We start from the raw sequence: 27,412 nt of genomic DNA, 5'->3' as shown, positions 1-27,412 counted from the left end.
AGCCCAGGGTGTGATCCTGGAGACCCAGGATCAAGTCCCACGTCAGGCTCCCTGCATGGAGCCTGCTTCTCCTTCTGCCTATGTCTCTGCCTCTCTCTCTCTCTGTGTCTCTCATAAATAAATAAATAAATAAATAAATAAATAAATAAAATCTTAAAAAAAAAAGATTCCAGTAAATGTCTATGGGTGTAATCTTTGTGTATCTCTCTGATTATTTTGTTAGAAGAAATTCTTTGAATATTAAGATTTGAGGGGATCCCTGGGTGGCGCAGCGGTTTAGCGCCTGCCTTTGGCCCAGGGCGCGATTCTGGAGACCCGGGATCGAATCCCACGTCGGGCTCCCGGTGCATGGAGCCTGCCTCTCCCTCTGCCTATGTCTCTGCCTCTCTCTCTCTCTCTCTCTCTCTCTGTGACTATCATAAATAAAATTAAAAAAAAAAAATACAAAGATTTGAGTGCTTCTTGATACCCACTGTCAAATTACTTTTCAAAATGGTTATACTCCTTTTAGTCACACTAATAATGTTTGAGCACGCTTGTCTCATGCATTAGCCAATATTGAGCATTATCACTTAAAAAAGAAAGAAAATAAAAACTTTTGTCCATTTGTTAGTTGAAAAATGAGATCTAGCTGCATGGTTTTATATTTTCATTATTAGTTGGACATTTCTTCATATGTTTATTAAATGCTTTTCTTCTATGAATTATCTTTGACATTTATCTATTTTCCATATTAGAAGTAAGCACCTTGCTTTAATTATGATGCAATTTTGCTATACATCCAAAAGGAATTTTGAAGCGAATTTCATTATATTAAAAGCCTTTTGATTTGTAGCTTTAAGATTTCTAAGGATTCCACTGAGGCAAAATGAGAGGTTCTTCTACAGCAGAACCTCTCAAGGTGTGGTCCTTGGACTCTGCATCAAAATCAAGGAGTCAGAGTGGGAGAATACGTATTTAAATGACAGAATCCTAAACCCTCACCATAGACACACAGAACCAGCAACCGTTCCCTAGACCCAAGAACCCACATTTTCTATCTCTGTGCATGCTTCACATGCAGCCCAAATTTGACAACTGAAATGAGTACCAAGGCAAATAAAGCTGGTATTCCCATCCCCTCTTGGGAAAAAGGGAGATGATCACACAGAGAAGTGAGCCCAAACATTGAAGAAGGGAAGTTGAGCTTCCTAATCCAATAGGTGTTGGGTCTTATACTTTCTGTTCTTTTGATTTATTGACCTCCATTGTTAATGCATTATCATTCATCTACTTGGTCCCCTAAGCTAGAAATTATAGCCATCTTTGATGCCTTCCAATTCTTTGCACTCCTTACTTCCTCACATGTATATAACTGCTCCTTTGACCTACAGATGTCTTTAGGACTCTGCCTCTCTTTCTTACCATCATATAGTTTAGTCCCTATTCTCACTCTCTTCTCTGTCCTTTCTTCTTTATTCTCCCCATAAATTCCATCATCATCCCACCTCCACATTGCACCAGTAAGCATTCATTTTGAGTAGTGATGTGTCCAGAAGCCTCTGCATAGTAAGATATCCTCCCCACTGCCCCCTTCTCATTTTTTTGCAGCCCCTAAACTCTCCCTCATTGTAATGGAGGGGCGAAAAGCTGGGAATTTTAGAGTGGTTAAAGAACTGGAGAACCCTAAGGAATTTCAGACAAACTCGGTGGTTATTAATGTGCAAGCGACAGCTGTGTCCAGTTTAAGCTCCTGGCGGTCAAGCAAGACGATTTAAGGTGTGGTCCTACGGGTGGGATGCTGGAGGGTGTGAGAGGACACGGGCATGCAAGGCCATGTTGTTGAATGGGTCCTCTGCACAGACCCGAAGTTGCTCAGCTGCATGCTATTATCCACAAGCTGAGAGCCAGTGAATATGAACAGTTCAGAGTAACCTTTCCCCATTCCTGGAAAAACAACTTAGAGTAAAGGACAAAGGGTTATTGTGTTGTTCTCCCATGTAAAGGTAAATAATAATTTTGACGGATTTGGTGGGACATTTTGAAGCCAAAGTCAAACTGTGTGTGTGATTGTTTTGTAAAGGTGCTAGGACTTAATTTTCAGATCTGGAATAAGAACAGGTGGCAGCTGATGGCAGGAGTCACAATGGTTTCCATGACAACGGGACTGGTTCTTAGTCATCCTCCCATCCTCCACACAACCTACTGCAGCTTTTCTCATAAGGTGCTTATTAAATATTTGTTAAATGAATGATGAATCACAGAATGGTGCGTGCGCTTTGCAATTAAGGCTGCCGTTCTCTAGCTAGCTAAAAAGCTTTTGAAGCTACAATAATTACTGTATTTACGCATGGTATTTTGCATAATTTGCATATTAACTTAACCCGAAAATAATAAACTCTAGATTCCCCTTCCCGCGGAACCACCCTGTCTCCTATCTTCTCCCTATTGTAGGAAGTAGCCCAGGCGTTTGCTTAAGATGACCTTAGGAGGGGAGGAGGGTGCCGTGGGTCACACATTTGCTCGCACACTGATTGCAATTCTTGTCTCCCCCGCCCCCCCGCTCCCCGCCGAGTCCCCCTCCATCGCCTCCAGCTCTCCGGCCCTTCCCCCTCCCTGGGGCCTGCGCACCGGTTCCCGCGCAGGCGCCAGCCGGCCCCTCCCCCGCGCCCCTCTTCCCGCGCTCGGGCAGCAGCCCGCCGGGCCCCGCCGCGAGCACCAGAGGCTTCTGGAGCCGGCGTCCCCCCCGTTGCCCGTGGCAACCATTGAGCGGCGTCTCGCTCGCCCTTGACCCTGCAGTGGGAGAGTAAACAGGGCCTCCATTGGCCAGCCGGAGAAGGGAGGCCAATCGGAGCAGAGCTTGTAAGGAGGCGGCCGGGAGAGGCGGTGGGGGTAGGAAGCTAGGGTTAGAGGCTACCGGCGAGGCTCGAAGCCCCGCGCGGTCGGCCGGAGCCAGCATGTCTGTCCGGAGGCACATTGGGAATCCTGAGGTGAGGGCCCGGCCCGGCCCGCGCAGCCGGAGGGGGCGGGCGCACCGGAAAAGGCTCCACGTGGGCAGGGAAGGGCCGCCGGCGACTTCCGCCGGCCGGAAGGCGGGAAGCGGCGGGCGTGAGGAGGGGTCCGGGGAGCCGCGGGAGGCGGGGCGGGCCCGGGGCGTCGGGGCGAGGCGGCGGTCGCGTGGCGAGGGGCCGCCCCCGCACGTGCTTGCTGGGCGCCGCGCCGGCCGCCGAAGGCAGCCCCTTCCCTCAGGGCGCGCTCAGTCCAGGCGGGCGGTTACGCCGCCCCCGCGGGCTCAAGGAGCGCGGCCGAGGAGTGGGGAGCCTCCTCTCGGGGCTCGGGGGCAGTGGGGACAAGCAGATGGGCCGCCCACAAAGGACGCGCCGTCTGGGCGTGGGACCTCCAGCCCCCCTTCTTCCCCGCCCAGGGCCCTCCCTGCTGCACTCGTGGTCACTTGGTTTCAGCAAAGGTCTGTTGGAGGCCCACGTGGCAGCAGGGGCTGGAAATACACAGTAAGACCAGGCGTTTGTGTGGGAGACTTGGAAACAGTCTGATAGAGCGTGGTTGGGGACCCTAGGAGAGCGGAGGGGAAGGATGGGCCTCCAGGGAGTGAGGGAGGGAGAAGAGCATGAACAGAGAGGAGGAGGCGAGGGGCAGTGGACGGCCCGAGTAAAAGTCTCGAAGGGCCTTTCGGGCCTCGCCCAAGTAATGCCGCCCCCCCCCCCCCCCCCCGGCACAAGTGGGGGGAGGGGCAGAGGGAGGAGCCGACGCCCCACCTGGAACGGGGCTCCTGATGCTAGGGGCTCCATCCCAGGACCCCGGGATCATGACCTGCACTGAAGGCAGATGCTTGGCTGACTGGGCCCCCCAGGTCCGCAGTCACTGGCCTTCGTTGCACGCCGTTTCATTCATGGTGGAGGTCGTGAGGCTGAGTTCAGGCTCTGCAGGAAGAAGGCCCTGGTCAAATACAGTCTCTGCCACCAGAGTGGGGGAGCTGGGTGTGGAGAGTGGAGACTCTGCTGGCCTGAATTTGAGAAGCTCTTGACGAGTTTCAAGTAGCTGAGGGAGGTGGTCAGATCTGCATTTTAGGCAGATGGCTGTAGCCAGGTTGTGGCGAAAGGATTTGAGGAGGTTAGGACTGGAAATAGGCAGATTGGTAAGGTGGTATGTATGATACACACCTAAAGTCATGGAACGAGGGACAAAAATGAGAAATACTGAGGCAGTTAAATCATTAAGACTTCAGTGATTCGCTTGCGAAATGGATGACTTAGTTTCCCAGCTTGGGCTGCTGATCAGTGCCGATGCCATTAATGAGATCAGGAATGTAAGAGAAAGAGGAGTGTGGGGGGATAGGAGCAGAGATGCTCTATATGGTCATACTTTTGTGTCCCAGAGGGAGATGTCCAACTTCCTTATTTTAGTGGAGCACAATTTCTAGTAGTTTCTTGGAAAAGAGTGCATGAGAAATAACTCTTTTTTTTTTTTTTTTTACTTATGTCTAAAATGTTAGGGATGTCTGAAAATGTTGTTCTACCTTGACATTGATTTGCCTGCAAATTTGATTGAGTGTAGAATTCTTGATTGGACACTATCAGCATTTTGAAAACATTGCATTATAGTCTTCTAGCATCCAGTGTTGCTGTTGAGAAGGCCAAAGCCATGCTATACCTTTGTATGTGATTTGATTTTTTTCGTTTCTGGATGCTTGTAGAATCTTCTCTGTGTTGCCAGTGTTATGTTTCACAAAGGTATTCCGTGCTTTGGGCCTATTTTCACTCTTTGGTGGGCACCAGAAATTCATGTCTTTCTATAATGTGAAATTTTGTTGGATTATTTTGTTGTTAACATCTTTCCTATTTTCTCCATCCCCTGTTTATTGAATTTGTTATATTTCATGTTGCTTCTCTATAAGACTAGTTAGTTCTCTTAGTTTCTTAAACTTTGTTTCCCATTTTCCACATCTTTGTCTTTTGCTCTCTTTGGAGATATGTTTATTTAGCTTTATCTTCTAATTCTTCTATTTAACTTCTGACATTGCATTTTTAATTCTTAAAACCTCTGTTTTGGACTCAGGTGTCCTTATTTATTTGAGAGATAGCAGGAGAGAGCATGAGCATGAGTTGGGGGGTGGGATGGGGCAGGAGAGAGGGAAAAGCAAGCTCTCTACTAAGCAGGGAGCCTGATGTGGGGCTTGATCCAAGGATCCCTGAGATCGTGACCGGATCCAAAGGCAAGCTTACCGGACTGAGCCACCCAGGTGCTCCTCAGATGTTCTTTTAAAAAAACTTTATTTTGAAATAACTATAGATTCACAGGAAGTTGCAAAAATAGTACAGTTCCATGGTCCTCACCCAGTTTTCCCCATTGATTATATTTTATGTAAGCATAGTACAATAGCAAAGCCATAAAATTGACATTTATATATTGTGTGTATAATTCTAGGTTATTTTTTTCACAAGTGTAGATTTAATATCAAGATTTCACATGTTTGGGTCATAATCAAAATAGAGCTTATTCCATCACCACAAATATTTCCCTCATTCTATCCCTTCCTAGTCATTTCCACTTTCCTCCGCCTCACCAGACTAACCCCTGGCAACCATTAGTGTGTTCTCCATTTCTGTAATTTTGTCATTTGAAAATGTTATATAAATAGAATCATACTATATGTGACCTTTTGAGATTAGCTTTTTTTCCACTCAGAATAATGTCCTTGAGACACATCCAAGTTGTTGCCTATGGCAATCGTTCATTCCTTTTCATTGCTGATTAATATTCTGTGGTATGTATGTACCATATATGGTATGTAACAGTTTGTTTAATCATTCAACTATTATAAGATATTTTGGTTGTTTTCAGTTTCAAGCTGTTATGAATAAAGATACAAACTTTTGGGTACAGCTTTTGTATGGAAATTAATTGTCATTTCTTTAGAATAGATGCCTAGGAGTATGGTTGCTGGATTGTATGTGAGCTTACATTTAGTTTTTTAGAACTACCAAAATATTTTCCAGAGTGACTGTACCAGCATTGGTGGTTCAGTGGTAGAATTCTCGCCTGCCAGAGTGACTGTACCATTTAAGATTCTTATCACCAGTGAACGAGAGGCCAAGTTTTGCACATTTTTGGCAACATCTGGTATTCAGGTTTTTCTGTTAGTTGGGTTTTTTTGTTTTTCATTTTTAGAGGTGAGGGGTATTGAGAGAGAGGGAGAAAGAATCTCAAGCATGCTTCACACCCAGCATGGAGTCCAACATGGGGCTTGATCTGACAACACTGAGATCATGACCTGAGCCAAAATCAAGAGTTGGACGATTGACTGAGCCACCCAGGTGCCACTATTTTAGTTGTTTTAATAGGTGCACTGTGACATCTCATAATGGTCTCAATTTGCATTTTCCCAGTGGTTACCAAGGTTGAACATCTTACATTTTTTTCATGTGCTCATTTACCATTCATATATCCTCTTCAACAAAATATCTTTTTGTATTTGCCTAATTTCTTTTTTTTTAAGATTTATTTATTAGAAAAAAAAAGATTTATTTATTTATTCATGAGAGACACAGACTGAGAGAGAGAGGCAGAGAAATAGGCAGAGGGAGAAGCAGGCTCCTCACAGGGAGCCCAATGCAGGATTCAATCCTGGATCCCAGGATCATGACCTGAGCCGAAGGCAGGTGCCCAACTGCTCAGCCACCAGGCATCCCTATCTTGCCTAATTTCTAATCGGATTTTTTTTACTATTGTTTTGCTTGTGTGTGTGTTTGTGACTGTGTAAGTATTGATTATTGCCAAAGCAGTGATCATCATGGTTACATTTTCTTTCATACCCCTTTTTGTTTTTCCTGGAGTTTCTGTCTGCCTTTAGTTTTATTCTGTACTATTTCTAAATTTTCATAAATAATATAGGAAAATTTTCCTACATCACTGTTTACCACCTTTTCAGTTATCCTTTCCAAAACATTCTCTGCGCATTTGTGTGTGTGCTCACATGCTCTTGTGTGTATATAAATGTATAGAGAGTTTTATTTTGTGGTTTTCTTTTACTCAAATGTTATAACATCGCATATATGGCTTTTTTACTTGCTTTTTGCACTTAACAATAAGTCTTGGAGACTTTTCCATGTTAGACAAATATAGGTCAACTTAATTATTTTCTTTTAACTCTTACATAAGTACCTGGTCTGGTTTAGAGCAAAAGTTTTTAAATTTTTTTTTTTTTTACTTGTTAAGTTTAACTGTTTTTACTAACAACAGTATGAGATATAATTCACCTATTTAAAGTGTACAATTCAGAGTTATACAATCATCACTGATAAGAACATTTCATTACACCAACAAGAAATTCTGTAACCTTTAGCTATCACTCCTCAATTTTCCCATTGTCTCCCCAGTCTAGTCTTGACAGTCACTAATCTATCGTGTCTCTCTATAGGTTTTCCTATTGTGTCTACATTTCATATAAATGGAGTCATGCAAAATGTGGTCTTTTGTGTCTGGCTCCTTTCACTTAGCATGATGTGTTAAAGGTTCATCCATGTCATATCGTGTATTAATACATCATTCCTATTACTGAATAATATTCCTTTACATGACCATACTTACTTTGTTCTTTTTTTTTTTTTTTTTTAAGATTTTATTTATTTATTCATGAGAGACACAGAGAGAGAGAGAGGCAGAGACACAGGCAGAGAGAGAAGCAGGCCCCATGCAGGGAGCCTGATGTGGGACTCATCTCGGTCACACCCTGGGCTGAAGGCTGGCTAAACCACTGAGCCACCGGGGCTGCCCTTGTCTGTTCTTTCTGATGGACATTTGGGTTGTTTCTTTTTTGGAGCTATTATGAATATTCATGGAGATGTTTTTATATGGATGTGTGTTTTCATTTCTCTAGTGATAGTTTTTTGAAATTTTTTTTTCCTCAACGGTCTATTTCCTTCCTATTGTCTATTTTCTTTTTATTTTGTTGGAGATATTTGTATTAGTTAACTCAAGCTGCTATAACAAAATGTCACAAGACTGGTTGCTTAAATGACAGAGGTTTATTTCTGGCAGTTTGGGAGTACCGGGAAGTTTAAGACCAAGGTGCTGGCCAGTTTAGTTTCTGGTGAGAGGTCTTCCCTGCCTTGCAGATGACTGCCTTCTCACTGTTCACTAGACTTCTTTCTGTGTATACTTGTACAGAGGGAAAGCTCCTTGGAGTCTCTTTTTATAAAGACACTAGTCCTATTACACTCATGCCACACCCTTATGACCTCATTTAACCTTAATTACCTCCTAAAGGCCCTGTCTCCAAATACAGTTACACTGGAGATTAGGGCTTCAATGTAACGCAAAAACATTAATTAATTAAAAGAAGCCTTCGAACATTGCTATGAAGTAAATTGCGTCCTCCCCAAAATTCGCACAGGTGTTCTCAGGTTTATTTTATTTTATTTTATTCATTTATTTAAAAAATATTTTATTTATTTATTCATGAGAGACACAGAGAGAGGGGCAGAGACATAGGCAGATGGAGAAGCAGGCTCCCCGCAGGGAGCCAATGTGGGACTTGATCCCAGAATCCCAGGATCACATCCTGAGCCACTCAGGCATTCCTCAGGCTTCTTTTAATCCTAAATTATTAATTTATGTTTTTGAGTAGGAAACTTAAACAAATGATTGGGATCTGTATATTTGAGAAGGTCTTGCTGATGGTGAGCCTCATTATGGGAAGATCTCATTGGGCCATAATTTGGGTGACTATCCTAAATCTGTACCTTCAGCTCTTTCCTCTTAGGCTGGTTATTTTCTTCAGAGAATTACTTCACTCTCCTGAGAGTAAAAGCCTATCTGAATTCCTGGAGGAATTAGGGCTAGCAGTTAAATCTCAACATTAGTATACATCATACACTTAATGCCCCTTTTTCGGTAATGCCATCTCCACCTTTCTCTGTCTAGAGACCTCCCAGTCCAGAAACGCTTCTCAGGTAATAAATCTATAGGGAGCTACTGTGGTGGGTGGGACAGTAGCAGAGAGTACAGGGATTTGGAGACCATGGTGGTTTTCAATCAACTTTCAAACAGTCTTCCTTATTTTAGCCACTTCTCCAACAATCCCCCCCACCCCACCCCACCCGCCACTTCTGGAGTGCCCGAGGCTGTCAATTCCTAAGCCTTTCAAGAATTGTTCTTGGCTTTCCCTTTGACTTTCTTCAATAACTCAAGTCATTTTCACTGTTGATCTGCTTTCTAGAATTCAAAGATCTATTGCTGTCACTTCTCCCACTCTCTCTGGTTTTTTGAGCTTTATGTCCTTAAAATAGAAGACAAAATTGAGGTTTTTGGAAGGAAGTGAAATTAAATGGAGTGTTCAATATGCTATCTTCACCCAGTAGATCATGATCTGTAATTATTTTATTTGTAATCTATAATCATTTATTTCTGGCATATTTACAAGAACTTAAGTGAGGGTCCTTGTATGCAAGGACCTGGCGTGCAGTAAACATCTGTTGAATAAGTCAATGAATATATGCCTGAGCCGGGAGGAAAAGTCAGGCTCAGGTTCCCTATTTTGGACGTCAAGCATATATAAATGGAATTAAACCTAAATGTTTGGCTCACAGAGAATCTATAGATTGAGAGGATGGAATCTTGGGGAATGCAGTGTTTAAGCAGATGACAGAAATGATCCATGTGTCATTGGAGACTCAGGGAAGGGAGATATCACCAAAGCTAAAGGAGTGGAAACTGAAGAAGGTGGGGCTGTATAACAGTGTCAAATGGCACAGAAAGGTCAAGCAAGTTAAAGAATGGAAAGTCACCGTTATATTCAGCAGTTAGGGGATCTCTGATGTTGGATAGCTGCCACAGTAACCATAGTACAATGGTGGGGACAGTAGCCATGCTGTATTGGATTGAGGAGTAAAGTGCAAATACCCTGAAAGTGTTCCAGTTATATATTAGGATATATATTCTGGCTGTATGTTGATTTGTCATGGATCATTCCATGTTCCGTGGCTTAAAGTAATAGTCATTTTATTATGATCTTTATGATTCTGAAGGTTGATCAGGCTCAGCTAGGTGCTTCTTATTTGGGATCTCATGTGGTTTTGCAGGCAGACAGAAGCTGGGGCTAGAGTTATCTTGAAGGCTTCTTCAAGGCCGTTGATATGGTCTTTTGGCAAGGACCTCAGTTGGGGCTGTTGGCCATACCACCTGCAGATGGCTTTGTCTATGTGGCGTGGCCTGGCCTTCCTCACAACATGGTAACTGAGTTCTAAGAACAAGTATCCCAGGAGAACCAGGTGGAAGTGGTATTGCCATTTATGATCTAGCCTCAGAAGTCATAAGACAGCACTTCTATCATAGTCACAAGCCCATCCAGATTGGAGCAGGGGTGTGTTTGGGGTGGAGGTTGGGGAGACATTGGTCCCACCCAACCAGTGTGAGATGGGAAATTCTGTTGCAAATATCTTGAAAAATACAATCAACCATAGGTAGTAGCTGCTAGCAAAGCTAGCAAAAGGGCTGCTACATGTGCGTACAGTCTCAGGGTTTGTGTTTGAGATCAGTAGAATTGGACCAGATTAAAACTGCCGTTAAAAAAAAAAGACCCATGTTAAATGTGAGATTGCCTTAAATAAGGCTATTTTCAAGATTGAATTCATTTCCCTCATTTTATGGACCTCCTGTGTATACAAAGGAGATAAGTAGAGAAATTCTGAACAAAATGTATAATGGTATTTTTAAAAATCCTTTAAATGTAAATCTTATTACATATGTTGCAATTGAAATACAACCAACCTTGAGAGTTTCATTTTGAGAGAGGTAGGAAGTCAGAAAAGCTCATTCATGTTTGAACAATTTGAAATTCAGACATTCTCACTCATATTTTTTTTTTAGTGATTTTCTTTCAGAAAAATCCCGTTGTTGACTTCTTTCTTCTCCCTTCTCTGACATCCATGAATTCATAAAGCCCAGTCCTACTTTGCATATGTTAGTAACCTGCCAAAATACTCTTGCAATTATATGCCTCACAGCTCAGTGTTTTTGATACCTTCCATTGTCTTTGTGAAGGGCCTCCTCCAGACCCTCAGTCTACATTCAGGCATCTACTTGGAGCCTACATGCCCACGTCCCACCATACAGCATGGGATTTCATATACCTATGGTTTTTAACCCTTTAGGGGTTATAAGCCCCTTTGAAAATTTGGTGAAAATCACGGTCCCTCCCCGAGAAAAAATGCACATACACAAAATTTTTCATAGTTTCACGGGACTCGTGGATCATCTAAAACCCATTGGTGGATCTGGTATTCAGAATGCCTAAAATGAGTGTGGAAGAGTGCAAGCTCTAGAGCCAGACTACCAGCTTCATTCCAGGTTTCACCCTTATCACCAGCTGACTAGTCTCGGAAAATCACCCCAGCTCTGTGCTCCTGTTACCTGATATGGAGAATGAAGATATACTAGTAAATACTAGTATCTACATCATGAGTGGCTGTGAGGATTAAGTGAGATAATGTAGGTAAAATGCTTAGTCGAGTGCCTGACAACATAGTTAAGTGCTCAGTAATTGTTAGCAGGGATTATCTTCATTGTTGTTGTTGTACCTTCTCTAGCAAATCAAACAACATGAGGTTCTTTCAACATGCTTTTAAAGTGGCTTTGCTATTGTAATTTTCTCCACTTGAAATCCTTTTTCCTTGTCTTTTTATCCATAGAAGTTCAGCCCTTAAAACACAGCTCCATTGCCATTTCTTCCACAAAGTCTCCCACATCACCCCCAGAGTGTAAGCTTCAGAGTCCTAGAGCCGTCATGTAGTGCTGGCGTGCACACTGTGTGCTGCTCAGGGCTCAGAGCCATCTTCATCCATAAGGCATCCTTACTGCTCACACTGGTGTGAGACCTTGCAGTAGGTCCAGAGATCTAGGAGGCAGAGCCGTGTCCCGAGTGCCAGAAGTGAGGAGTGTGATTTGTACAAAGCGCTGTGACAATCCAGGAAGGGAAGGAATTTCCATCTGCCTGGGGCCCTCACAGGAGTCTTCTTGGAAGATATGTTTATGCCGGGTCTTGAAAGCCGAGTAGAAATGAAGTAGCTGTGATGGCATGGGTAGAAAGGGAAGACCTATCTTTGGACCCTCTCTGGGGGTTGTAAACCCTCAAAGGGTCTTTGACATTTTTTTGATCGCTCTCTGATAATAATACAAACATGAACTTTCTCAGCTCCCTCCTCCTGATGAACTTCATCCTGACCACCTACCTGATATCTTTACCCTAAATACATACCCAAAGCTGAACCTTCCCCTGGGGGTTCTGGGCCTCCTCCTCTCCCACTCCCTCCTTTCCATACCTTCCTGCCTCATTTCCAACCTCTTATCTAGCCTCTAAACATCCTCAAATCTCTCCTTTCTTCCAAAACAAAGCAAAGCAACAATAAAGAAGAATTCCTTAGCAACTCTCAAGGAAAAAAAAAAAAAAAAAAGCCCATCTGGCTACTATCCTCTTCTTTCCTCCCTCCCCGTCTCATACAACCTGCTATTTTTGCTTCTGCTTCTGTCAATTCACTGTAACCTCATCCACCAGAGTCGTCAACAAGGTCCTGGTTTGTTCAGTCCAATTTTGTTTTGTTATTCTCTTTCTTGACCTGCATTCTTGCTTGCTGGTTCATGTTTGACCTCTTGTTCTCGGCCTTGACAGCATTGATCACTGTTGACCACTCCCTTCCTAAAATTCGTCTTTAATTTTCATGACCCACTTTCTTCTGGCCTCTCATGAGTCTCATGCATGGTGCTTTTCTCTACCTGACCTTAAGTGTTGGGGCTTTTCTTCTCTGTCTTACACAATCTCTGATACTGATCTTGTCCATTCCTATGGCTTCCCCTGCTACCTATCTGTTGACAACCCCCAAACTTTAATTTCTGCAACCCCAAATTTCTCTCCTGATCTCAGACCCAAATAGCCAGCTCACCACTTCCATTTTGGATAATGCACAGATACCTCATACTTGACATGCCTGAACCTGAAAAACGTCATGTTTTTTAACATATGCTTCCTCCCTAAGTCTCTCTTTTGGGGAATGGTATCACTGTCCTCCTCCTGTTATACTAGTCAGTTTTCAATCATTGATTTTCCACCTTTAAAGATTTCTTGAAACTGTCTCTTCTTCCTTGTCTCTACCGCCACTTCCTTAGCATCACAGACCTTAGCACAACTGCCTCTTAACGGATCTTTGCGCCTCCATCCTTGACTATGATCCTATTCATTCTCCAGAATGCTGCCAGAGTGAGCTTTCTAAAATGGAAAGATAATCCCATCACTTGTCTGTAAACTTTCCTCAGTGACTCCCCAATCATCTACACTAGCGTTTCTCAACTTTGGCATAACTGACATTGTGGGCCAGTTCATTCTTTGCTGTGGAGGTATTCTCTGTCATTGTAGGATGTTTTGCAGCATCCCTGGCCTCTACTCACTGGATACCAGTAGCATCCCAGCACTACCACCCAGTTCAGACAACCTAGAATGTCTCCAGACATTGACAGTTGTCCCCAGGAGCATGGAGAGTAAAATTGCCCTTTCGAGAACTAGTCATCTATAGGGGGGGAAAACCCAAGTTTCTTAGCGTGGATACAAGGTCCTTTATGAACTAACCCCTCCTTGCCTCTTCAGCCTCATCCAACCCCATACTGCCCCGGTGCGCTAGGTCTATCCGGAAATCCTCTAGCTTTCACCCGCTACTCCTTTAGCTTGACTCATTTTCTTGACCCTCAGCTTTTGGCCCAGAAGTCCCCACTCAGGACATAGTTCTTGACTATTCTAGTCAGGATCATGGGCCAATCTCGTATGTTCTTGTTGCACTCCCTGCTTCCCTCTCTTTGTTCATCATGTGGTATCTCTTTGTTGGCTTATGCCACCCCCACCCCCACCCCGGCACCATGGAGAGAGCTGGATGGCTGTGTCCTCAGCACAGTGGCTTACTACTAGAAAGCACCCAGTAAATGTCAACTGAGTGGTTGGTGCTCAGTAAGTCTTTGTTGAATGAATGAATAGTCCTTGAAACAGCTTCTTTTCTCAGCTCTTTCATTTTCCACCATTCCATCCTGTTTATGTAATTGAAAAAAGCCAGTTGGTCAGTAGGTCAAGAAACAGTCATCTCCCCCACCACCCCCCAAAGCAAGAATCTTAAGGAAAAAAGTATGGCAGTTCCATAAAATCTATGGTAGTCTGCTTAGAGTGAAGGACAAAGTTTTACGTTGTGGTTGGCACTAGAAAGTCAGGAGCAAGAAGTTGGGCCAAAATGGGAAAGTGGAAAAGAGACACTACATTTTTCTACTGCAGCATATGGATTTCTCATTAGTCTGTGTAAGGGAAAACTGGGGGCGGGAAGGGGCCAGCCACTGCAGCTGTCCACACTCTCTCCCCCCATCGTTCTGCTGCCACCACACCTGGTCCCCAGGGACACCCTCACTTCTTAGCTATGTTGGCTTAGGTATGGACAAATCCCCTTGGTTCAGCAGAGACTAGCCTGTAGTTTTTCAAAAGACACTTTGCTAGGAAACTAGTGGAAAACAAAACAAAAGTAAAAACAGGAAATACCATATAGAAATTATGAAAACAGAAGTACAAAAACAAAAAGAAAAATAAGTGAAGAAAGAAAATTTCTTTTTTTTTTTTTTTTCTCACTTGAAAATTTTATTGGTCAGGGAGAAAGGAAGTCAGGTAGCCCCCCAGCTTCCCGCCCAGGGTTCCACAAGCTCTCACTGCTTCCCGTTGCCATTGATGGGGCGGTTCACGTGCTCGGGGGACGACAGGAATGCCTTGAGCTTGGGTCTGGCGCTGAGGCGCGCCACATAGGCCGAGAGCAGGGGGAAGGAGTCCAGGCAGCTGGGGGCCAGGACCTGGTGAATCAGCAGCAAGTCCAGCAGGTTGTAGTCCGCGAAGGAGATCTGGTTGCCCACGATGAAGGCCTGGCCCCCCTCATTCTGGGACAACAGCGTTTCAAAAGGCTTCAGGTAACCTGGTAGTGCCTTCACATACTCCTCCTTTCCTGCCTCATAGTTAGTGTAGATGAGGAGGGCGTATTTGCAGCGGAGATCTTCCACACCATCGTTCACTACATCCAGCAAGGCCGCCTCCTGCTGGTCCTTCCCGTAGAGCCCAAGGGAGCGGCCCAGGTGTCGCAGGATGGCATTGGACTGGTACAGGGTGAGGTCTCCGTCCTGGAACTTGGGGAGCTGCCCGTACAGACAGGAGGCCTTGAGTGAGCCCTTCATCCAGGTCTCCATGGTCACCACCTCCTCCTTCCAGCTCTGGCTCTGGTCAGCCAGCAGCATGCGCATGGCCTCACAGCGCCCTCGAACAGGGAAGTAGGTGATGGTGTAGGGTGGCATGGTTGCAGCGTGGGTGGCGGCGGCGGCGGCAGCAGAGCTCCAGAAAGAAAATTTCTTAGCTTAAAATAACTGAATTTTACTATTAGCTTTTCTTGACTCAGTTTACCAGACACATGTTTTCCCTGGTTTGGTTTTTTTTTTTTTTTTTTTTTTTTTTTTTTTGGTTTGCATTTTTGGTCTTTTGTTTTGCTACGGTCTTATCTTCCTCTTGGGGATCTTCTAAAGTTTCCCTTTTCAATCTTTAAATATTTCCCTTCTCTCACTTAAAAATCTTCTCTGTCTTCATCTAGGAAGGAGTTGGAATTGATGTTACAGTCAGTTTCTTTTAAAGACAGCAGGTGTGGGCAGGTGTGGGCAGCCCGGGTGGCTCAGTGGTTTAGTGCCGCCTTCAGGCCAGGGCCTGATCCTGGAGACCTGGGATCGAGTCCCATGTCAGGCTCCCTGCATGGAGCCTGCTTCTTCCTCTGCATGTGTCTCTGCCTCTATCTCTTTCTCTCTCTGTTTCTCATTAATAAATAAATAAAATATTTTTTAAAAAAATAATAAAAAATAAAAAATAAAAAAATAAAAAAAATAAAAAATAATAAAAAATAAAAAAATAATAAATAACGACAGCAGGTGAGTGGTCAGATGGAGACCGAAGCTTTTCTGTCTTTCTCTAGGGGTAAAATAGCTCAAGGGTTCTGCACACATCCTAGGCCCAATGCTAAGCATTAACAAGAAAGGTTTTACCTGCCTGGAGTGAAATAAAGAACAGTTGAGGGGATCCCTGGGTGGCCCAGCGGTTTAGTGCCTGCCTTTGGCCCAGGGCGCGATCCTGGAGTCCCGGGATCGAGTCCCACGTCGGGCTCCCAGCATGGAGCCTGCTTCTCCCTCCTCCTGTGTCTCTGCCTCTCTCTCTCTCTCTCTCTCTGTGTGTGTCTATCATGAATAAATAAATAAATCTTAAAAAAAAAACACACAGTTGATGTCAAGAGTTTTTTAATAACACTAACAGACCAATCTTTTTATTCTGGGATTTTTTTTTTCTTTCTTTTTAGATATTAAATGGCAGAGGGTAGTTATAAGGTTTTGCTTTTTGTTTTTAATGACATTTCTTGACAAAATGCAAAGTTGATTTTTCTCCATAGGTGCTCTCAGGTTTGTTTGTTTGTTTGTTTGTTTGTTTGTTTGTTTTTGGTGTTCTCAGTTTTTAAAAATTCCTCCTGGTCTCTGAAATCCAAAACTCCAGACCAGATGTTCATTGTGTTTTCAAGGGCAAATGATACGGATTTTAAAGTTTGATGTTCTCCACCTGATTTTTTTTCCTTCTTTCTTTCAGAGGGTAGAGCATGCGACTCTTAATCTCAGGGTTGCAAGTTCAAGCCCCACACTGGGCATAAAGATTATTTTAAAAATAAATAAAAATATTTTTAGAAAATAATGAGAATAAAGTTTGGTGTTCTCTTCCAAGGAACCAGGTAGTTACTATAATATACTCTGTATCCTAAATACTCATTTGTTGACTGCCCCTCAGTAAATGTGCCCACCAAGTACTAGGTCCTGGGTGAACACTTATTTGAGTAAATCATTGTTCCTGCCTTTGAGAAAATCTAGAGAAGCAGCTTGGGGTATAAATAGTGGTGCAGGGCATTCTGGGAGCCAGGGAGAAGAAAGTGCCTGATTCCCCCTTGGACAGCTTATGGCGGAAGTAAGGTTCTGCCCAAGGACAAGCCAAGGAAAGGCATTCTAGGCAGACATTTGCTAAGCCTGGAGACTTGAGTGAGCATAGCAAATTAAGGGAACAGTTGGGCAATGTCAACATGGGAACATGTGTGAGAGTGGCAGATGAAGCCTGAAAGGTACTACCCAGTTTTAATTTCATATTCTACAGCTACATGTGACTGAATGTATGATCTTCATACTTGAGGCCTGAGCAAGAAAGCTACATCTTTTTTTTTTTTTTTTAAGATTTTTTTTGGGGGGGGCGGGATCCCTGGGTGGCTCAGCGGTTTAGCGCCTGCCTTTGCCCCAGGGTGCAATCCTGGAGTCCCGGGATCGAGTCCTATGTTGGGCTCCCCGCATGGAGCCTGCTTCTCCCTCTGCCTGTGTCTCTGCCTCTCTCTCTCTATCATAAATAAATAAAAATAAATTAATTTAAAAAAATTTTTTTTAAAGATTTTATTTATTTATTTGAAGGAGAGTGAAAGTGAGAGCACAGAGGATGAGGGAGAAGCAAACTCACCACTGAGCAGGGAGCCTGATGTGGGGCTTGATCTCAGGACCTTCGGATCGCAACTTGAGCCGAAAGCGGACACTTAACCAGCTAAGCCATCTGGGTGCCCCAAGAAGGCTATATCTTGCGATGTTGATTCACTAGCCTTCCCTCACTTTGATGGTTTTTGCAAATGCCATTGAAACTTATTATGTGTAAATGTCATGTGGTTGGACTTAGAGTTCACTCCTGGAATATAGGACAAGGGAGACCTGATATAGCCATTTTTTAATGATCACCCTGGGCCTATGATGAGCCTGGACTGCCCTCAGAACAGATGCTATCGGAGTGACATTTATGGAGCCTCAGACTCCAGACAAGCAGCAGAGGAGTCCTGGCCAAACCGGGCCTAGCAGCATCTGGGCACAGTGCTCAGGTCTGGGTCCAAGTGCTACTTTTCAGGGGAGATGTGGGTAAAATCTAGAGGGTGTCCAGAGGAGATGGCCTAGAAATCATCATACAAAGAATAAAACTTGGGACACCTGGGTGGCTCTGCAGTTGAGCATCTGCCTTTGACTCGGGGCATGATCTCGGGTCCCACATCAGGTGTCCTGCATGGAGCCTGCTTCTCCCTCTGCCTATGTCTCTGCCTCTGTCTCTCTCATGAATAAATAAATAAAATCTTTTTTTTTTTTTAAGAGTAAAACTAAAAAAAGGATGAAGAGCGCTGCCTTTAGTTATTTTAGCAGAAATTTCTTGAGGGCAAGGGTCAGGGGATGGCTCATTCTGGGTGTGACAATGGATCGGATAGAACTGAGAAATAATCTTTAAGAGGTTTTTTTTTTCCTAATTATATGGTGCTATGAGATTATTTTGACAAAAAATGGAAATATTTTGACAGAAGCAAGGTAACCATCTTCACCTGTGGAAAGGCTATAGCAAAGGCTCCTAGATTAAAGGGACAGTTGGATGTCTAGAGCTCCTTCCTTCTTTACATTTGATAACATTTTAGCATCTGTTCTATTCTTTAAATATCTCTTTCCTACTTCTGTCACCCTTATTTTTACATCAACTCAATTAATTGTTAATTTTCTTATTTTTTAGTATCTGACCAAAAGAATACCACAAAACCCAAGGTATCAGCATATAAAGTCAAGACTGGATACTGGTGAGTAAATATTAGAAAACTAAAACTTAAAAAAAAAAATCCAGCAACATTGCTGGCAAGAAGCAGGCTGTTAATGCCTGCTATCAGTCAAAGCTCAAAGTTTCTCACTTTCTTGCCCCATGGCCTAAAAGGCTCAAGATTTATCTTTGAAAGCTTTTTTTTTTCAGATCATCAGTAAAAATTTCCATTTACATAACTTAGCTCCTTATGAATTGAGAAACTGATGAAAACATGGTTTAATGAGCTTTAAGGCTGAGGCTAAATAAATATCAGGGGGGTGGGCCTCTATTTTGGAAACCTTAAGTATATTCCTTTAAACTCAGAGTAATAGGTAGTATTTGTGCACATTTGTTCAATTCAGTACTTGCAGAGTGCCAACTATATGCAAAGTTATGGACTATGAGACATAGAAAGATGAGTGTGAATTGTGACTTTTGCAAAGAGCTTAGATTCGAGTGCAGGCAGACAGACCTGAATGAGTAACTAAAATACCAGACAAAACTCAGTTCATGCTTCAATTCAGGTAAAATGAAATTTAAGAGTTGCATTGCTTATTTCCATGCTCTTAACATTTTTCAGTGTCATGATGCAGACCACTCCCTAGGTCTCTAGTGGATTTGCAAGCTTGTGAGAGTTTGGTTTCTTACTCATTTCATTTTTCAACCGTTTGAAGTCTGCTGTGGCAAATCCATTCTGTTGAGATGGTTTTGCTAGTGGATTGGGGCACCACATGCCTTTGGCAATGCTGAATTTGCCACCGGTAACCTGAGGACAACTAGAGATATAGAGGAGATAGTGACCTGATTTAAATCTCATTCATTTTGTCTTTCCCTTCCTCCAGTCTTCTTTAAAATTACTGTCTTCCATTATGCAAAGTTCCTCATATAAAACAAACTTCAATTGAATGTTTTAAATGAACAACCTTTGCAGATACAATTTCTTGGGACCTTTCTTTCAAACATTTCCAAGCTGTACAGATACTTATCCTTGCAAATATCCTGTTTGACAGGAGGTAGAAAATTTTATCTCCGTTTTTAAGGAGGAGGAAATTGTGGCGCAGAGAGATTGTGATGTACTTGAAGTTCAATAAAAGGAGACAGAACAAGGATTTGCATGCAGGGTGACGAAGCTGATGGCACACCTGGAGACCTGGTGTGAAGCCTGGCCACGTCTCTTAGGCCAGCTGTCCCAGCTTTTCCCACAGCCTCATTCCTTCTACCATCTCCATCTCTACCTGTCCCCCTCCTCCTTAACTATACTTATGACCCATTCTTCTAGAATAAGCTATTCTGTGATGGAAGCACTTTGATTAAAAATGCCATATTTTTTCTGAGGGGTCCAGATAACATTTAAAAGACAACTATAAAGGAATGCACTTCTTTTGGAACCTTCTTAAAATGAAAACTTAACAGCTGAGCTTTATTTCAGATACATAAATTTGTCTGTATCTTCATAGGTTTTTCTCCTGGAAATTGAATTGGGATTTTTGACTGAAAACCCATTTCTTTCCCTTCAATTCCTCAATTCATAACCAAAAATTTGACTTAATAATAGATAGTACTTGAAATTAATTTCAAGTTTGAAATTGAGATACTTAAGTCTGCTTTTTATAATATATAGAAGTCATTGCCTGTATCCTTTTATGTCCTTGAATTTTTAACTAGTGTTTTTGCTAATTAAACTTGTTATTTTGAAGTAATTTTGGATTCACATGGAATTTTAAGAAATATTATGGAAAGATTCCATATACCCTTTATCCAGTTTCCCATAGTAACATCTTATGGAAATTATACAGTATCACAACCATGACACTGACATTGATACAAGTGGAGATACAAAACATTTCCATTGGGGATCCCTGGGTGTCTCAGCAGTTTGGTGCCTGCCTTCGGCCTGGGGCATGATCCTGGGGTCCTGGGATTGAGTCCCATGTCGGGCTCCCTGCATGGGGCCTGCTTCTCCCTCTGCCTGTGTCTCTCTGCCTCTCTGTGTGTCTCTCATGAATAAATAATTAAAAAAAAAATTTCCATCATCACAAGGATCCCTCATGTTGTCCTTTTAAAAGCATATCTACTTTCTACCGTCATCCCTCCTTAACCCCTGACAACCACTAATCTGTTCTCTGGTTCTGTAATTTTGTCATTTCACAGGTGCTATAGAAATGAGATCATACAGGGGCCCCTGGGTGGCTCAGTCAGTTAAGCATCTGCCTTCGGCTCAGGTCAAGATCTGGGCTCCCTGCTCATCGGGGTTCTGCTTTCCCTCTCCCTCTGCCCCTTCTCCCTGCTTGTGTTCTCTCTCTCTCTTTCAAATAAGTAAATGAAACTTAAAAAAGAAATGGAAGAAATGGGATCATACAATAATGCCACTTTTTTTTTTGAATTGGCTTTGCACTCAGCATAATTCTCTGGAGATTCATTCAGGTTGTTCCATTTATTAGTTGATACCTTTTTATTACTGAGTAGTATTCCATGGTATGGAAGTGCCACAGTTTAACCATTTATCTGTTGAAGGACGTCTGGATTGTTTCCACTTTTTGACCATTACAAATACAGGTGCTGGGATCCCTGGGTGGCGCAGCGGTTTAGCGCCTGCCTTTGGCCCAGGGCGCGATCCTGGAGACCCGGGATCGAATCCCACGTTGGGCTCCCGGTGCGTGGAGCCTGCTTCTCCCTCTGCCTGTGTCTCTGCCTCTCTCTCTCTCTCTCTCTCTCTCTCTGTGACTATCATAAATAAATAAATAATTAAAAACAAAACAAAACAAAAAAAAACAAATACAGGTGCTATACACATTCATGTTTCAGTTTTTGTTTGAATAAAAGACTTCATTTCTCCAGGATCAATGCCCAAAAGTGCAATTACTAGGTCATATGATAGTTGCATTTGCAGTTTTTAAAGATACTGCCAGGGCAGCCCTGGTGGCACAGCGGTTTAGCACTCCCTGCAGCCTGGGGTGTGATCCTGGAGACCCGGGATCGAGTCCCATGTCGGGCTCCCTGCATGGAGCCTGCTTCTCCCTCTGCCTGTGTCTCTGCCTCTTTCTCTGTGTTTCTATGAATGGATAAATAAAATCTTTAAAATAAATAAACAAACAAACTGCCAAACTATTTCCCAGAGTAACTAGACTATTTTACATTCCTACCAGCAATGAATGAATGTTCTAGTTTCCTGTATCCTCATCAGTATTTGGTGGTGTCGCCATTTTAAATTTTAGCCATTCCCATAGATGAATTGGGGCATATCATGGCAGTTTTAGGGTGTGTTTCCCTAGTGGCTAATGATGTAACTCTTCATGTACTTATTTGCCATCTGTATATTTTCTTTAGTGAAGTATCCCTGCATGTCTTTTGCCTATGTTCTAATTGGGTTGTGTGCTTTTTAACTTACTTGTTGAGTGTTCCTTATACATTCGAGCTATGGGTCCTTTGTTGGATGCATGGTTTGCAAAGATTTTCTCTCAGTCTGTAGTTTGTCTTTTCATTCTCCTGACCGGGTCTTTTGAATAGCCTAAGTTTTCAATTATGGTGAAGTCCACTTTATCAGTGTTTTGTTTTCTTTTTTTTTTTTTTTATTATTATATAAATTAACCCATTTATTTTAGGCTAGCAATGTTTCAAATGGCGGAGCTTCTACTGGTCTTTCAACTCCTTCAGTCTTCTGATGGCAGACTTTACTGTGACAGCAGAAGTGGTGTTGTAGGTCCAGGCGCCCCCGGCCACGGTCTTCATGCAGGAGCCGCAGTGCCAGATGCCCACCGCTCGCCTTTTCATCTTGGTCTTGCCGCAGAAGGAGCAGGTGTACTTGGCGTGCTGGCTGATCTCGATCTTCTTCACCATCTTCCTGAGCGAGGCCCCGTAGCGGGTCCCGTATTTACCCACGATCCCGACCTTCTTGGTGCGTTTGGCCATGTCGCCGCCGCCAGGTCCCAGCCCAGAGAGGAAGAAGTGTTTTGTTTTCTGAATCGTGCTTTTTTTGCTGTCAAGTCTAAGAACTCTTTGCTGAGACTAGATCCCAGAAGTTTTCTTTTCTTTCTTTTTTTTTTTTTTTAATATTTTATTTATTTATTCATGAGAGACAGAGAGAGGCAGGGACCTACGCAGAAGGAGAAGCAGACTTCCTGTGGGGAGTCGTATGTGGGACTCGATCCCAGGACTCTGGTATCCTGCCCTGAGCCAAAGGCAGATGCTCAACCACTGAGCCACCCAGGTGTCCCAGATCCCAGAAATTTTCTATCAAGGTTTTTTCCTAAAAGTTTTATAGTTTTAGATTTTACATTTAAGTCAACACTACATTTTGAGGTAATTTCTGTATAAGATGTGCAGCTTAGATCAGGATTAGCCTTTTGCGTATGGATGTCCAGTTGCTTTAGCGCCATATGTTAAAAGGCTACCTTTCCTGCATTGAATTTTGCATGTTCACCTTTGTCAAAAACGAGTTTGACATGTTTATGTGGATCCATTTCTGGGTTCTCTATTCTGGTCCATTGATCTGTATCTGTCCTTCTGCCAGTATTTCGCAGTTTTGATTAAAATTGATTAGACTGGGGCACCTGGGTGGCTCAGTGGTTGAGCATCTGCCTTCAGCTCAGGGCAGGATACCAGAGTCCTTGGGATCAAGTCCCGAATCAGGCTCCCTGCAGGGATCCTGCTTCTGTCTCTGCCTGTCTCTACCTCTCTTTCTGTGTCTCTCATGAATAAATAAATAAAATCTTTTTTAAAAATTCTGATGGGATCCCTGGGTGGCGCAGCGGTTTGGCGCCTGCCTTTGGCCCAGGGCGCGATCCTGGAGACCCGGGATCGAATCCCACGTCGGGCTCCCGGTATATGGAGCCTACTTCTCCCTCTGCATATGTCTCTGCCTCTCTCTCTCTGTGTGTGTGACTATCATAAATAAATAAAATTAAATTAAAATTGAAAAAAAAATTAAAAAATAAAAAAATTTTGGTTAGACTGATTACTCCCATTTTGTTTTTCTTTACAAATTATTTTAGCTATTCTAATTCCTTTGCTTTTCCATGAAAGTTTTAGAATAATCTCATTTACATTTACAAAAAAAGGCATTGCTCTGGTTTTGATAGGAGTTGCATTAAACCCATATATCAACTTAGGACAAATTCACTTTACTATGTTGATTCTTCCAATCCATTACTATAGGACAGTAGTCTCCCCCAATCCTCCATCTGGGATTTCACTTTCCAGTTTCAGTTACCCACCATCATCCACAGTCCCGAAGCAGACGCTCCTCCTCCTGATGGATCTCAGAAGGTCATAGTAGTTTCATGCTATGCCACAATGCCTGTGTCATTCACCTCACTTCTTGTCAGCAGGCATCTTATTATCTCACATCACAAGAAGGGTATAAGATGTTTTGAGAAACAGAGAGAGAGACCACTTTCACATAACTTTTATTATAGTATGTATTATAATTATTCTATTTTATTATTAGTTACTGTTATTAATCTCTTACTGTGCCTAATTGATAAACTTTATCATGGGTATGTATGTATAGGAAGAACATAGTGTATGTATTATGTCTGGTACTATCATTGCAGGTGTCCATGGGGGGTCTTGGAATATATATCCCCTGAGGATAAAGGGGGATGGGGACCATTATAGTCTCTCCATGTGTTTAGATCTTCTTTGGTTTCTTTCATTAACACCGTATGGTTTTCAGCATAAGTGTTCTTTACATGTTTTATCAGATTACACCTAAGTAGTTCATTTTTTTGAGCAATTGTCAATGGTATTGTCTTTTTAATTTTGGTGGCATTGTGTTCATTGCCAATGTATAGAAATACAGCTGATTTTTGCATGTTTCTCCTGAATCCTAGGACTTTGCTAGGACTTATTAGGTACAAGAGGAGTTTCTTTGCCTGTTTGTTGGGTTGGTTTTTCGGTTTTGTTTTTGTTTTGTTTGTTTGCTTTTGGCAGATTCCTTGGGCTTTTCTAGGTAGACAGTGATGTCATTTATAAAAAAAGAATAGTTTTATTTCTTCCCTTCCGATCTAAATATGTCTTTTATTTCCTTTTATTGCCTTATTGCACTGACTAGGACTTCCAGAACTGTCAGATACAAGTGGCCAGTGTGAACATCCTTGTTTTTTTCCTGATCTTATGGGGAAAACATTCAGTCTTTCATCATTAAGTACAATATTAGCTGTATCTGATCGAGGAAGATTCCACCTATTCCTATTTTTCTGAGACTTTTCCATCATGAATGACTATTGAATTTTAACAAATGGCTTTACTGCACCAATTGAGATAATCATATGATATTGTCTTTAGCTTATTAATGTAGTGGATTACCATGATTTGCAAATATTGTACTATTGCAGCATCCATGAACTAAACCTCACTTAGTCACGGTGTGTAGTTCTTATTATATATTGCTCGGTTCTATTTATTATTTGGTGAAAGATTTTTGTGTCTCTATTAATGAGGCCCATTGTTTTGTAATTTTATTTATTTTTTAAGATTTATTTATTTATTCATGAGAGACAGAGAAAGAGGCAGAGACACAGGCAGAGGGAGAAGCAGGCTCCATGCAGGGAGCCCAATGCAGGACTTGATCCTGGATCCTGGGATCATACCCTGAGCCGAAGGCAAATGCTCAATGGCTGAGCCACCCAGGCGTCCCTTGTAATTTTATTTTGGAGGAACTGTCTTTGTCTAATTTTGATAGCAGAGTTAACACTGGCATCATAAAATAAGTTGGAAAGTGTTTCCTCTGGTTCTGTTTTTTGGAATTAGTTTTATGAATTGCACACTTTAAAAGGATGACTTTTATGGATGCCTGGGTGGCTCAGTCAGTGAAGTGTCCGACTCTTGATTTTGGCTCAGATCATGATCTCAAGAGTTGTGAGATTGAGCCCTGTGTTGGGCTCTGTGCTGGGTGTGGAGCCTGCTTGAGACTCTCCCTCTCCTTCTGCCGCTCCCCCCTCATCCTGGACTCATGTTCACTCTCTTAAAAAAAAGATTTTTTTTTAAATAAAAGGGTGAATTCTTATATGTAAATTATTCCTCAGTTTAAGAAGATAACATGACCATTAGAAAAAAGATGGACTAGAAAACAAAACAAAACCCTGGTGTTATTTATATTTGGTTAATTGGCATTAATTCTTTGTTAAGCATTTGGTAGAATTCTCTAAAAACCATCTAAACCTGAAGATTTCTTTCCTGAGAGTTTTTAAATTTCGAATTCAATTTTTTCATAGTTATGGGGATATTCAAATTAGTTTCCTGTTGAGTGAGTTGTGGTAGTTTGTGTTTTTTGAGGAATCAGTACATTTCATCCAAGTTTTCAAATTTACGTGTGTAGGACTATTTGTAGTCTTCATTTATTAACCTGATGTCTGAAGTGCTAGGCCCTGTTTCATTCCTGATACTGCTAATTTGTGTTTCTTCCCTTTTTTTTTGCTATAGATTTGCCCATTTTACTGATACTTTCAAAGAATAAGCTCTTGGTGTCATTAGTTTTCTCTTGTTTTTCTGTTTAAAATGTCCTTGAGGGCAGCCCCGATGGCCCAGTGGTTTAGCGCTGCCTTCAGCCTGGGGCGGGACCCTGGAGACCCAGGATTGAGTTCCACGTAGGGCTCCCTGCGTGGAGCCTGTTTCTCCCTCTGCCTGTGTCTCTGCCTCTCTCTCTCTCTCTCTCTCTCTCTGCACCTCTCATAAATAAATAAAATAAAATCTTTAAATAAAATAAAATAAATATAAATAAAATGTCCTTGATTTTTGCTCTCATCTCTATTATTCCTTCCTTTTGCTTTGGTTTTATTTGTTCTTCTGTTTCCAGGTTCTTGAGGTCAGAACTTAGCTTATTGATTTAAGACTTTTCCTCTTTTTTAATGCATATAAGTTAGTGCTGTAAATTTCTCAGCACTGGGCCACTGGGGTGGCTCAGCAGTTGAGTGTCTGCCTTCAGCTCAGGATGTGATCTTGGGGTCCCGGGATTGAGTCCCGCATTGGGCTCCCTGAATGGAGCCTGCTTCTCCCTCTATGTCTCTGCCTCTTTCTGTCTTTCATGAATAAATAAGTAAATCTTAAAATAAATAAATAAATGTATTTCTCAGCACTGCTTTAACTGTGACCCACAAATTTTGATATGTTGTATTTTCATTTTCATTCAGTTCGGGGTACCTTTTTATTTCCTTTGAGACTGTGTTTTTTGACCTGTGAATTATTTAGAAGTGTGTTGTTTAGTCTACAGGTGTTTGGAGATTTTCCTATTATTTTGATTTCCAGTTTGCTTCCATTGTAGTTGGAGAACACATTATATGTTTCTTTCTTTTCTTTTTTTTTTTTTTTACATTATATGTTTCCATTAAAAAAAAAAAAAATTCATTGATGGGGGCACCAGGGTGGCTCAGTTGGTTAAGCATCTGCCTTCAGCTCAGGTCACGATCCCAGAGTCCTGGGATCGAGCCCCAACTGGTGCTCAGCCCTCAGCAAGGAGTCTGCTTCTCCCTCTCCTTCTGCCCTCCCCATGCTCATGCTCATTCACTCTCTCTCTACTTCTCTCTCAATTAAATAAATAAGATATTTGAGGGACACCTGGGTGGCTCAGTGGTTGAGTTTCTGCCTTTGGCTCCCCGTGGGGAGCCTTCTTCTCCCTCTGCCTGTGTTTCTGCCTCTCTCTCTCTGTGTCTCTCATGAATGAATAAAATCTTAAAAAAAAAATTTTTTAATAAAATCTTTGAA

At 42.4% G+C, this 27,412-nt stretch overlaps 2 protein-coding genes, 1 long non-coding RNA gene and 1 pseudogene across 5 annotated transcripts in view; 2 read left to right on the top strand and 2 right to left on the bottom strand.

Annotated features, from left to right (window-relative positions):
* The first annotated feature begins 2,708 nt into the window (after nt 1-2,708).
* CEP41 (centrosomal protein 41) overlaps nt 2,709-27,412 on the top strand; it is a 52,559-nt gene continuing 27,855 nt past the window's right edge. The window contains exons 1-2 of one of the 3 annotated variants that reach the window (XM_077857350.1): nt 2,709-2,969; nt 18,650-18,713. In XM_077857350.1, the coding sequence (XP_077713476.1) occupies nt 2,937-2,969; nt 18,650-18,713 (97 nt within the window). In that variant the 5' untranslated portion in view covers nt 2,709-2,936. Of the gene's footprint in view, nt 2,970-18,649; nt 18,714-23,989; nt 24,126-27,412 lie in introns of those variants that run through there. The other 2 variants (XM_077857349.1, XM_077857348.1) reach the window with 2 other exon arrangements.
* LOC144289100 (uncharacterized) lies at nt 3,045-7,601 on the top strand. Its single transcript, XR_013357145.1, has 3 exons — nt 3,045-3,087; nt 3,404-3,488; nt 6,166-7,601. It is a non-coding gene; the product is annotated as an uncharacterized LOC144289100 (long non-coding RNA).
* LOC144289097 (glutathione S-transferase P pseudogene) lies at nt 14,620-15,410 on the bottom strand (annotated as a pseudogene).
* Nucleotides 22,259-22,659, bottom strand: LOC144289098 (large ribosomal subunit protein eL43). The gene has a single exon (XM_077857351.1). It carries the CDS (start codon nt 22,619-22,621, stop codon nt 22,343-22,345), a length of 279 nt encoding a protein of 92 aa, XP_077713477.1. The 5' UTR covers nt 22,622-22,659; the 3' UTR covers nt 22,259-22,342.

This window comes from Canis aureus, chromosome 18, assembly GCF_053574225.1.
Source record: "Canis aureus isolate CA01 chromosome 18, VMU_Caureus_v.1.0, whole genome shotgun sequence".
In the NCBI taxonomy this organism is placed as follows: Eukaryota; Metazoa; Chordata; class Mammalia; order Carnivora; family Canidae; genus Canis; species Canis aureus.
The sequence above is the reverse complement of the archived record's forward strand: the minus strand, read 5'-3'. Positions and strand labels throughout refer to the sequence as shown.